At 41.8% G+C, this 12,904-nt stretch overlaps 1 protein-coding gene across 3 annotated transcripts in view; it reads left to right on the top strand.

Moving 5' to 3' along the window:
* Window positions 1-12,904, top strand: part of TRPC3 (transient receptor potential cation channel subfamily C member 3) — a 63,888-nt gene that overhangs the window by 6,676 nt on the left and 44,308 nt on the right. For all 3 annotated transcript variants that reach the window (XM_073341037.2, XM_073341036.2, XM_073341039.2), the window contains one exon: window positions 6,223-6,994. In XM_073341037.2, coding sequence (XP_073197138.1) covers window positions 6,223-6,994 — 772 coding nt within the window. The remainder of the gene's footprint in view (window positions 1-6,222; window positions 6,995-12,904) is intronic.

Genomic DNA, 12,904 nt, shown 5'->3' with positions numbered 1-12,904 from the left:
AGTCCCTGCTGTCAACCTCTATGAGGGATCCTTATGGCTGCAAATGCAATTTCTGTTTCTCCAGTTTTCTTTTTTATAACTGGTTAATTTTGTGTTTTCACTGTGTAAACTAAATCAGAAACAAGTTTTATAGTTAAACATTATTTGTCAGTGATGACACAGTGAACAGTAAAGCACAGGTGTCCCACGTTTCAGTCATTTGTCACACATTTCACTTGTCAGTCACACTTGGGCAGGTTTGAAGATTAAAAGATATGGTTGGTGTGGCGGAGGGCAGCAGCTTATCATATTACTTTTGAAAAGTAGAGGAACCAACAGCCAAATTCCCAGCTTGTCACTGCTAAGTATGATGTTTCTAGCTTAGTGCATAGAGTAACAATATGTCCATCTAAGGGGAAAATTTAGCTTCAGGAGCAGACTTGAGTGTTCAGGCAACGAAGCAGCACCCTCTAATGTGATAGTGTTGTGCAGGCAAATCATAAGACGAAGAGACTTCTTAAGCATCTTTTTCTAGAGAAAAGAGGGATTTAATGTCTCTTTTTTACTTATGTGTATCAAAGATGATGAATTTTGTGGACAAAAATGTGTTTATGAAGTAGGATAGTTTTCATTTGCTTATTTTTTGAAACTTCATTGTATGTAAATGAATCACAGATTTACCAGAAACATATCATTATTGCTTCTGAAAGTTCCTGCTGTATCTCATTAGGATTAAGTGACTTCATTGCGTGTTTTCTCGGTCGCTGTAAAGCATGCCCATACTACGGTGGGAGTGGGTGGCACAAAAGGGAAAAAGGAGATGTACTGTCAAGGGGATGCTCTGAGTCAAATTCTGCCCTAGGTTACACTTGTTCATCCTGTTTGCTAGTGAAGCTTTTAAGTTCCTTGAAACAAAAAGCTGTACACCTAGGGTTTGTCTAAACTGCAGTTGGAGGCGCGATTGGAGCTTGGGTAGGCATATCCGAGCTACCTTTAATCTAGCTAGCACAGCTAAAAATAGCAGTGAAGCTTCAGTGGCAAGGACCTGGGCACAGGCTGTACAACCTTCCTGGAACCTTGGGTGCATACTTGTTGCTACCCGGCACCAGGATCTGAAGAGCAGCTCAGCTACTGTCCTTGGTTTGCAGGTGGGAGTAGGACTGTGCCTTCACCTTCCTGATTCTGAGTCTCCCCATTGAACAGCTAGATTATTCAGGCCATGCATTGGGAGTAGAATTTACCTATAAACTAACATTACGTCTGTCTAAGAATGCATTGGAGTCAGGAGAATCTCAGTTTATTTTTGTAATTGTTTTTATCCTTCATGGTTACAAAGAAAAGCTTGAACATGTGAACCCTAAAGGCTGACAAAACAGAAGGCAAATAAAAAGAACCAAAACTATATTAAATCTTGTGACTTTTTTAAAGTCAGTCTCACGATTTTGGGAAGGGCTAACTTGATTTTTGAATGCTTTGGATTGCCAGTACTAAATGTAGGATAATTATAGTGCAATCACAAATGCAAAGCTAAAACTTCAATTATTCAAAATATTTCATAAATTCCTTGGGATTCCTTTTAAAAAGTGATCATTAAATTTGAGAAGTAGAGATTAGAAAAGGAAATAGCAGACTATCTGATCCTCCACTTCTTATTTTGACAATTTCAACTGACTTCAGGAAGTTCTCTAAATTTGATGAGAGATTTGCCTGGATCTAGCCATTTAGCTATATATTCTGGCAATGTGGTACCATACAAAATCGCTAGCTCTTGGTTTTTTTCGGAAGGTCTGTCAATGCTTTAGTTAGTAAAATACCAGCAACTTTCATTTTATGTATTTGGAAAAGACATCTCATGCATGTCATATCGTTTTATCATAAAATACATTGCTGAGTACATCTTTCTTATTGGCAAAACATACTCCACATTGTGCCTTTGGAAGGATGTATCTCCTCCAAAGAAACCAATTGAGTCTCTTTACTCTAGCAGTGGGTTCTGAAAGAATGATTTATAGAATGGGAAATAAAAATGTATTGAAAAAATGGTACTGAATATTTGAGAAATGAATAGTATGTTAAACACTTATTTCATAAAAGATAGGTGGGTTGCAAAGCAAATTCTTAGAACCTCTTTAGATTAAGGATTAATCATAAGATAATTTATTCTGTCTTTATTTGCTGTTTAATAAAATTATAATAAAAATATTACAATATATGAGAGTGATCCTCCCCATAGGTACCATTACATCTTTGGAATGGAAAGATGGGTAGAAACCAAGCAGCATGTCAAATATTCATTATGATCTTGTTTAAATAGCCTTTTTATATTTACTATATTCTAATTTTTATTTGTGATTTAAGGGCAAGAGGGTGATATCATACTGGCTGTTCATCACCTATACTCCACAGTCAAACCTCTCTCAAAATGCTTTCACATGTAAAATATGCCTAAATCAGTTCTGAGCTTAACACAAAGTCACAAATCCTCTTTGTAATGCAGCTTTTCTTTTTTGTAGACAAAGTATAGAGGTTCAGGAGCAAAGGATAATGGATGTGTGTTCTTTGGCATAGCCGTTTGACATGTTTCAAAAACTAGATATCTCTTTTTGCCTAGACTACATGGTAGTGCCACACAAGTCACTGCTGCTATATAATAGTGATCATGCTTGAACATTTAAATAAGATAAAATTATTTTATCACTGAAGAGGCCTGCCATTGGTAATTAATATTGTAATATCACCATCCAGAATGGTTGCAATGAAACAGCACATTTGTGTTAGGTAAAATATCCAAGGGCTGTACCAGTGTGCTTTCAGGATGCTTGTAGCTTTCACAAAGTTATAAAGAGTTTGTTATGCTCAATATATTATGGGCTGATGCAGACAGCTGCAACAGCAGCATCCCTCCTACATCATGAATGGAATTTTTTATGCAGAATAAAAATCTTTGGGTCCAAAATGACTGCATCTTGTAGTGAATTCCCACTGAAGTCAATGCGAGTTCTCTGTACCATGGTAGTACAATCCAGTCATCAGAGAACACTATTAAGAAGGTTGCATTGTCAGCACTCAGATGTTAGGAAATGCCCAAATTAAGGTTGTCTGTTTAACCTTAATTCAGCCCCATGTGCATGGTGATGCAGTCTTTAATTACATCATCACATACTATTTTTTTCCATAGGACTCCTGACTCATTCGGTGCATAAAATGGACTGTACTTAATAAACAGCTATTTAATGTTTTATTTACTACTTGTTGTTCAATATATGGCCCAAGGCCTTATTTACTATACACTATTCTGCTCTGAAGATGGAATTAATTTCCTCATGGGCTTTTCTCTGGCACTTATCACTATAGTATGCAGGTGTTTCACAAACATTAATTACTTTATTTTCACAACACCATTGGGCAGTGAGGGGATATTGTCCCCATTTTAAAGGTGGGGAACAGCGGCAGAAGGAGATTAAGGTCAAAAATATCCACTAAGTTTAGGTGCCCAAACTGAGCCACCTTGAATATGACTTTTCACAGTATTTAGTATATCTTGCACTTCAACTGTTCAAAGCATTCTTCATATTTAGCATTCTGTACATCAGACTTCATGGTTTCAAGTCAGGCACCAGAAAAAGAACGTACAGCTAGTGACCACTTGTGAAAAATTTGGCATTAAGTGTCTTGCCCAGCATCAGATAGGAACTCAGTGGCAGAGGCAGGGATAGAATCCAGTTTTCCGGGCAGCATTCAACTACCTTAACCACGAGACCCCCCCCACATTTGCTTCCAGTCATCCCCTGACTCAGTCACCTTCCAATTTCTGCAAAAAAAAAACAACAGCTTCCCGCACTACACAGACCTCATTGATCCTTGGAGGTTGTCCATTCTGTGCACTGAACAAACCAGAGGTCTTGGGGGAAAATAGTATATGACAATATAATTAAAGATGCTATAATGCCATCTTTCTCACCTTTCACCCATTTCTGGCTCCCACTCTCCCTACCTGGACTCCTCATCCAAGAATATGCTCCAAGCTCCTTGCCCAGCCTATCCTAGTTCCAGTCCTCTTCCCCCAGGTTTCTCATCCAATATGACTTCTTGCCTTGCCACTCCTCTCCTTGCCAGCTAGTTCCCATCCCCACACCCAGCCTGGTTACTCATCTAATCTCAGTTTATTTGCTGCCCACCAGGCTCCTCATCCCAGTCTCCTTGCCCAGCCAGTCCCAGTTTTTCCCCAATCTGTCTTCCTCTGCACTGGCTTCCAGTCATCATCACTGCTCCCCACAATGGTTCCCAGAATGGGTCTCTTTGCTCAGCCCAGTTTCTCTGCCTCTCTCCCATAGCAGCTCCCAGTTCCAGGCTTCTTGTCCCAATCTACTCCCTCCAGCCCTGTAGGTCCAGCTCTTGTCCCATAGGCATTTGAGTCAGGCAGCTTCGTCCTCGAGGCTGCCTGGGCACGAAGAGAGAGAGCACTGAGCACAGGAAAGACAGTCTCTGTGCTCTCAGTTCCTATGCCCAACCCCATTTGGATTTGCAGCAGCCAAGAACAGAAATTTCAGGGAAAGTCCCACTTAGCCCCTGCATCTCTGGGCCTGAGCCTGCTCAGTACAGATAGGATCTTAAGAGAATTAAACGGACTAGCAAGAATTTAGCTGCTAACATGTCTCTACTGAGCTTGTGTGAGCTATTTTTTAAAAGCTTATAACTAGGTTTGGCACAGTTACATTTTTATCAGTAAATGTCACTTTCGCTGTACACACACAAACTGATGGAAAAAAAACTTCCATAGGCAATAATCAAAAATTGCAGATAAGCAAATTAAGAAAAATGTGGCTTAAGAATTTTTTAACGTTTGATTTAAGGATATTTACTTTGTGTATTTTGACAATTTGTGTTTTAACAGTTATAAAGCTTTAACTTTTTGCATCTCAGTGTCAATTGTCATTAAATAATTATGGTTTGACCCCCCCCACATACACATAATTTCCCCGGACTGTGAAAATTTAAATTGATAAAAATAAAAAATGCTTCAAATAAACATTGATATGATCTGTTGAAATTATAAATTAAAAATTGAATTCTGACAAGGCTAGTCATAACTTAGCTAAATGTGGGTGACTTTTCACAGGAAATGCAAAAGGCACATCCCTGACACTAAGGCCACCCCTTTACAAATTTCAAGTGCCTGCTCCAAGGCATGGAGACTCCTACAGCAGCTTCTAAAAATAATTCTTACCACCAATTCATTAACATGGGCAAAACACTGTATTTCCCCCTAATCTTATGTCTAGAAATAGCTGAACCATTTTCTTAAACTTTCCAAAATAATTCAGCTTGAGGCAGACACCCAGCATGGAAAATTTAAGCCCAAATGGTTAAAGATTGGCAGAATTATAAACAACTGAAAAACAAGGTTTTACAATGGGAAGCATTAATACCTTAATAGCAGATGGTGCTGCCAGCCACACCTAAAATAAAAACATGGCTTACAGTGGGGGAAGTTATTTTCTGTTAATAGATATCTACTTCATTAATAGCTGTCATACAGTCAAATGGCATCATTGGAGATAACCTTGTGACCAGCCACAATGGGCCAAATAATAAAGTCCTCACTCTCTTTTTACTTAGTCTTTCCTCAGGCAGAACTCAGATTGAAGTTAGTAAGGGCTGAGTACAGTTTTTAAAAGTTGGCCAAACACTGGTAGTGGTGCATGCTAAAAAATGTGTAATTGGTGTTGTCCAGTCTATGTGCAGAGATCACCAGCTAGGGTCAGGAAGGAAAGTTTTCCACACTTACAGCATTGCATGTAGTGCAAGGTACCATATGGTTTGTTTGTATTTTGCCTTCATCTAATCTATCAGGTCTGTGCCACTGTTGTGGGGAGGATACAGGACTTGATGTTTCCTATGTGTACCTATTGAATGTGCTTAGAAGATATTTTTGAAAGGAAATGATGTTGCACATAAAAATATTTTACTATGGTCCTTGAGGAGAAATGGGCCTACAGGAAATGAGTCTGTGAACACCTTTCAGTTGTGAGCAAGAGACAATATAGGGGTCTGTGACCCCTCCTCTACCAAGAAGCCTTTTCTGTGCAAGGGTAAAGGGTGAAGGGCCAGGACAGAGGGAGACACAGGCAGACAGCTGGGCAAATGACACAAGACAAAGGAGAAAGTCATCAGTGTTTATAGCTGGGGAAGGAAATAACTGCTATAATAGTCTACAATTATTTTATCTTTTCTGCTTATTAGGTCCATTGAAGGAAGCCCATCTCTGAGACGTATGACTATGATGAGGGAAAAGGGAAGAAGGCAAGCTATTAGAGGCCCAGCATTCATGTTCAACAACAGGGGCACAAGCCTCACTGCTGAAGAAGAGCGTTTTCTGGATGCAGCAGAGTATGGGAACATTCCCGTGGTGCGCAAAATGCTGGAGGAGTCAAAAACTCTAAATGTCAACTGTGTTGATTATATGGGCCAAAACGCCTTGCAGCTGGCTGTAGGGAATGAGCATTTGGAAGTGACAGAACTTCTGTTGAAGAAGGAGAACTTGGCGCGAATTGGAGATGCACTGCTGCTCGCAATCAGCAAGGGGTACATCCGGATAGTGGAAGCAATTTTGAATCATCCCGGTTTTGCAGCAAATAAGCGACTGACTCTGAGCCCCTGCGAGCAGGAGCTCGAGGATGATGATTTTTATTCCTATGACGAAGATGGCACCCGCTTCTCTCCAGATATCACCCCCATCATTTTAGCTGCCCATTGCCAAAAATACGAGGTTGTGCACATGTTGTTAATGAAAGGAGCGAGGATAGAAAGACCTCACGACTATTTCTGCAAATGCAATGACTGCACTGAAAAGCAAAAGCACGATTCTTTTAGTCACTCCAGGTCGAGGATAAATGCCTACAAAGGCCTGGCTAGTCCTGCTTACCTGTCCCTTTCTAGTGAAGACCCAGTTCTCACAGCTCTAGAACTCAGTAATGAGCTTGCCAAGTTGGCCAACATTGAAAAAGAATTCAAGGTAAGGGTTCTTTTTTGTTTGCCTTTTTTTTTTAATGTTGACTTTACTTGTAACTTCATCAGATGCTTGACATTATTTCCTGTATTTTACCTTTTGAGTTACAGTTGTTTTATTTATATTGTTCCTTTTGGTTCTCGATATTTTGAATGCTCATTGAGTAAACCATTAAAAAGCAATTTTGCTTGAAACAAAATTGCTTTTACACTTAATATGTGTCAAGAGCTACAGAAGAAGTGCCAGTGTGAGCATTACTAATCCTACAATGGATGGGAAACAATTTTATTCACTGTAACAAATAATAGCTGTTTTTGCTGAAGTGTACTCTCTAAGGGTAATATAATCTGAGCATCAAGCAGCAAAATTACACTTTTCTTTTACACAATAATGACTTTGTTTCCATTTTTTATTCACACACATTTTAAATGATGTTTTCTACAAATTATGAAGATGACATGTGATTGTTGTTTTACCATTGGACAGTCAATTTTTTCATTCATTTTTTCAGGAGTGTATTTGTCTGCCCAGAAATGTATTTGTCTGTTTACATATGCAGTCTCTTTTATTCTCGTTTTGACTTGTATTATTTTAGTTTCATTGTACACTAATTATTTTGAAAATCTCAGCATCTCCATTAGGTAATTCATGATTAGACAATGATAAATATTACCCAATGCTGCCTCTTCATGATGTGCAGTTCCCTGTAACACCTCAGAATGTACACGCACAAAAATCAGCTGTATGGTTGAGGCTACACCGCATTAAAAAAAGCCTGGATCAGGGAATGATAGATTGTAAACAGAGAGTGGTTATATAAATGATGTATCTAGTTGCAGAAAATTTTTTAATGGGGTCCTGCAGGGTCAATGTTGAGTACCGCTTTGTTTAATTAACATCTTCATACATGATGTGAAGGAGGGGAAAAGACTCATTAATCTTTGCAGATCACAGCCAGCTGTAATTTATTACAAACACAATGGAGGACTGAGAAGAAAAACAAGTGGATCTAGAGTGAGTGGGGAAAAATGGGTTGGAATGAACAGAATGAAGTTTCATTTGGACAAAGAACAAATGTATTCTTCTGGACAGGAGTAATCCCAAATATTGTTAGATAACAGAAGCAAGGCAGAACTAGTCAGAAGGAAAGCTTTAGTGCTGAGAAAAACCTGCATGTGGTTATGAGATAACCTGAAGAGAATATGAGTTTGCTCTCCAGGAATGGCCTGCACCGCTGACAGAGTATAATGCCAAAGCAAATATTTTATGATTAGGGGCTTGATTCTGCACAAAATTCATATGGGCTCTGCGGCCCTTACTCCAACCACTGTGGCACTAATTCAGGTAAAACTCTACAGTAAGGGCTGCAAGACCTCTGGGTTCCTTATAGGTTCCTTTTAGCCTACACATCCTATAGGTTCCTGCCATAAGATTCCTTATAGTCTACACATCCTAGAGCCTCTTTTAGTCTTTCTCCATCATCCTGAACTTCTCATCTTCCTTAAATGGAGAAAGGAGCTGCCGTTACAGAAATAACATACTGTCTATTCTAAATTTCCCACAGCACCTGTCCAAATTATACTGAGGTAGATCAAATTATCTCTTTATTTCCACTGAAATATATTTCTCCGGGAAAGGATTTTGCAGAGACAGAACTGAAAAATGAGAGAGATTTTTTTGCCAAATAGGGACTATCCCTCTAAAACAGAAACTGTTGTCCCACACTATGAACCATAGTTACCTGCTTCACATGCCAATCATTAGTGATGGGAAAACAATAGTTGACACCAATTTAGTATTTTTTTTTTACCATGGGCTATTTTCCAAATAAGCCAGGATCCTGTCTTCCAGAGTTATGTGTGTACATGCTGATGACTCATGTCTTTTTAAATAATATTTCAATGATCAGAACCACAAAGTTAATGCATTTTTCTGGCTCTTCTTAAAAATCACTCTTCTACTGGACCAACACAGCAGTAAATCCTACATGCATGTGTTTTACTGTGTGTTACATTAATTATGATTACACTAATGCTCAGACCCCTGTTAGACCCGGGCCCCCTTGTGTTAGATGCTATACAAATATGTAGGTAAACGACAGTTTCTGCCACAAAGAACTAAATTAAGATAAGACATAGGTGTGTGTAACAAACAAACATTGTCATGAAGATGCAGTCATGCAAAAGCATACAGAAGCAAACCCCAACATCTGCAGAGCAGAATTCTATACAATATAAACCCGGTGACAGGGAAACCCCAAACGTTCAGAGTTTGGATGCATTTGAAAGGCCAGATGGTGGAAATTATACCACTGCTGTGTGAAGTGGGTGATATGTGTTCAAATGACCCCATGAGGAGTACTGGAGAGATTATGTTTCAGGTCAAAGGCCACTCAAGTCAGTCTGCTGCCCCAGGCAAAACGTCAGAGTGTTGCCCCTTTCCTACTCCCTTAGAAGTTTGCGGCAAGAACCCATTCCCCATCCGTGCCCCCCTCCCCGCAACCTTTCCCCAGCTTCCTCCACCCCCACTGGGGCCAGAGACCATCACCCCCTGCAACACCGCTTCTGGAACTGCTAAGCTCAATCACAGTGGGACCGGGACCACCTTTCAAATTGCTGGTAACCAGACCCCTGAGGTCCTGCCCCTGCTCCACCACTTCCCCACAGGCCCAGCCCCTTCTCTGCCTCTTCCCCCCGAAGGTCCCACCCTCATCACTCACTGGATCATCTCAAGGAGCCTGGCTGCAGGTAGGAGGTGGCCCCAGCTGAGCAGAGGCTGCATGGATTAATGATGCAGCACCTCCCTCCATCCTGCTCTAACCGGACTTTTGGTTCAGGTGCCGTTTAGGGTTGCCTAGCCCCTTTTTCGACCGGACTTTCCTGTTGAAAACTGGGCACCTGGCAACCCCAAATGGCACCCGGATGGAGAAGGCAAAAACCGGACTGTTCGAGTAAAACCTGGACTGGTGGTAATCCTACCCCTACTCTGAACCCCCAGCCCGCACCCCACCACGGTCCCCCACATGTCCATCTCATACCAGCCCATATTCCCCTGCCTGCCTGGCCTGCTGCTCAGAGAACACTGAGGGTATACGACTGTGGCCTTGCCTCCTCCCTGCCCCCATTTCGATAACTTGCACTGCATGGCTGGGGGTGGCAGTCCTGCTGGTCCCAAAAGTCCAGTGATCATGAGTCAGACCCCCCCAAAAAGAGATGTTTTTAAAAAGAATATATTGTGTTTTGATCTGTAATTTTTGAGCTCCCCCTGCCCACCCCCAGATGTGGGGCAGTTATAGCATTGCCAGCTCTCCCAGATTTATTGGGCGGTGACCCTGCTGCAAGAGTTCTCACTGGCGCACTGAGCTGGTACAGAGCTTCCAGATTCTCTCCTAACCAACATTCTCATTAATTAGTTCTTCATCCACCCTGCCCCACATCTGCCCATTCCCAGCCACCAATTAATTATGAAATTCCCAGCCCCCAAATCAATTCTGTCCTACTCCAGTCCCACATCTGCCCTTTGCCCCTCTGGGTACATCTGCTCATCTTGTAGCTCTAGGGGTTCTTCGCCAACTCCAGGCCTGGGAGGGACAGGACCCTCTTCTATCAGTTCCCACACCTGTGGGGATGGGCAGCTCCTAAGATTCTTTGCTCCCCTCTTCGTCTTCCAAGGCCTGGAGTTACAGGGAATGTGATAGAAATGGAAGCAGGGAGGAGGAGGGAGCAGACTGTCCCTTTTTTCACAGGATGGAAGTGGGGAGGAGGGAGCAGAGCCACCCTGAGTTGCTGGGCTCTTTCTGCTTTCTTCTTCCTCATCCCCTCCTGCGAGATTGGTGTTGGCTGCTCCATCTCCCCCCTCACTGCCCCCAAACAACACACCTCCTCTCAGCTCCAGTGGGAAGGTGGATCTCTCTCTCTCTGCCTGCTTCCTGCAGCAGCTTTTCCTCAGGAGGTGAGGACATGGGGAAGAAATGAAGGCTGGAGTTTTTCACACCGTCACCAGATTGGCTCCATCCGCGGCCCAAATCATATTACTTGCAATAAAGTCATGAGAGGGTTGCAATAAATTCCGTCAGGGCTGCAGGCAGGGCTGCCAAAAGCCTGAGGGTTACACAACATGCCATGCTGGCAGCCTTGGAGCTAGAGCTGGGACTGAGAGAGCAGCCTGTTAGCAGATCTTTTTTGTACCTCACTTGAATCCATTCTAGGTTGTTTACCCATGTTTGTTTGGTGCAAGCCCAAGTTGTGACACTGTTAAACAGAGCTGCCTTTTCTACAGGGGTCTTCCTCAGCCTCTTCTGGCATGAAGCTGAGGTTAAAGGTGAATGGCATACTGACTTCTTGCTATGTACTGCCATCGCACTCCATCCACTATGATTGAGTGTGGCCTGTAGTCCTCTTGTGCTCCCTCCTCTGGGATCATCATGGGGGATATCTAGGGATTTCAGTTTTCAGCTTCAGTCAAAAGCAACTGATAACACAACACTGACCATAATTCTTCCAAGATTTGTTTTTAAAATATAGACACAACCCCTTCTCATGCCTAGACAACAGCAGGATTCATTTCAACAGAAATTCATGAACTGTTCTCAAAGCCTATGGTAAATTGCAGCTTGTCTCATTTCCTGTTTGCACTCTCTTCATTTCACTTTCTGGTTACATGTAGCAGCAGCAGCTCAGTAAGCAGCTTTGGGTGTGGTTCCCTACAGCGTGGTAGCATTGGATACACATTTAATGAGGGGCGATTTAAAAATGTTTTGGGCTAAATTTCCAAAAGCAGACATGCTTAATTGAATGTGCACTGTTGTGTATGTGAAAAGCCCAGTGTAGCTGCATAACTGCTGATTTGCACAAGGAAATACTGATGTACACATGCAAATCAAGGTTTGCACGAACACAGTGGAGTTTGTTTGCAGGCAGTTTAGTGCACTCGGTCTTGAACATTAGATTTTTAATGGGGGATAAAAGGTAGGGTTTGTTTCACTGCTAATGAAACTGATTTCTTCTTAAATTTATGGAATAAGAATTCAAAGGAACCAATGACAGCTGATTTTTTTGGAAGTCACAGGACCCGGAGGTGGCCAAATATAAATACTGAAAATAGAAAAGAAAACTGAAGGCTCCTAGGGATATTTGACTTCTTTATCTCTTCCCTACTTCCAACTCCTCCTTCGAATATTTTCCTTTCCACTCTTCCTCTGCTGCTTTTGGTGTATCCTCTTTATTGCTGCCAGTGTGGGTTTCCACTTCTTCTTGCTCCTGTGGTAGGATTTTGCCTTTCTCTTCTCAGCACGTGTGTGAGGGTCTATCTTCTCTCTCTCTCCCTTCTTCTTTCTTCCTTTTCAAGTTCCCCCTATTTGGGATTTCCCCTTTCCTCTTCCCTCGTCCTTTCCCTCTCTGCCCACTCCCTGCGGTTCCCCCTTTTTCTTTCCTTCTGTGGGGTTCTCTTGTCTTCTACCTCTGCGTAGTTCTTCCTCTCTCCCTAATCCTGGTTAAGCAAGGTTGGTCTCAGATGAAACTGCAGTTGGCCATCTCTGGATGTCAGCAGAGGGAGAAACAAAGCAAGAGCACGAGCATCTTGCAGCCCAGCAGCAGCATGCACTCCTAGAGGCCAGAACAAGAACTGCAGCAATTCCTCCCCTCCCCAGCTCCAAGTTCTCACTGGTAGGGTTAGACAACAAGGTTCAGGATAGAAGTCAGAAATTTCAGATTGTCCCAGACAAATCAGGTCTGTTGGCAAGCATTGAAAAACATTCATTTCATTAAAGTTATTGCTATCATACCAAATTTTAATCTTTTAAACCAGCTGATTAGATTCTCTCCTGTCAGGAAGATACAACAGCCATGATTACGTCTTCAATCGCATTTTAGAAGCTTTAGAGGGGATTAAAAGGAAAATAGTGATGCTGAGAAAGAT

The sequence above is a fragment of the Lepidochelys kempii genome, chromosome 4 (assembly GCF_965140285.1).
Source record: "Lepidochelys kempii isolate rLepKem1 chromosome 4, rLepKem1.hap1, whole genome shotgun sequence".
Classification (NCBI taxonomy): domain Eukaryota; kingdom Metazoa; phylum Chordata; order Testudines; family Cheloniidae; genus Lepidochelys; species Lepidochelys kempii.
The sequence above is the reverse complement of the archived record's forward strand: the minus strand, read 5'-3'. Positions and strand labels throughout refer to the sequence as shown.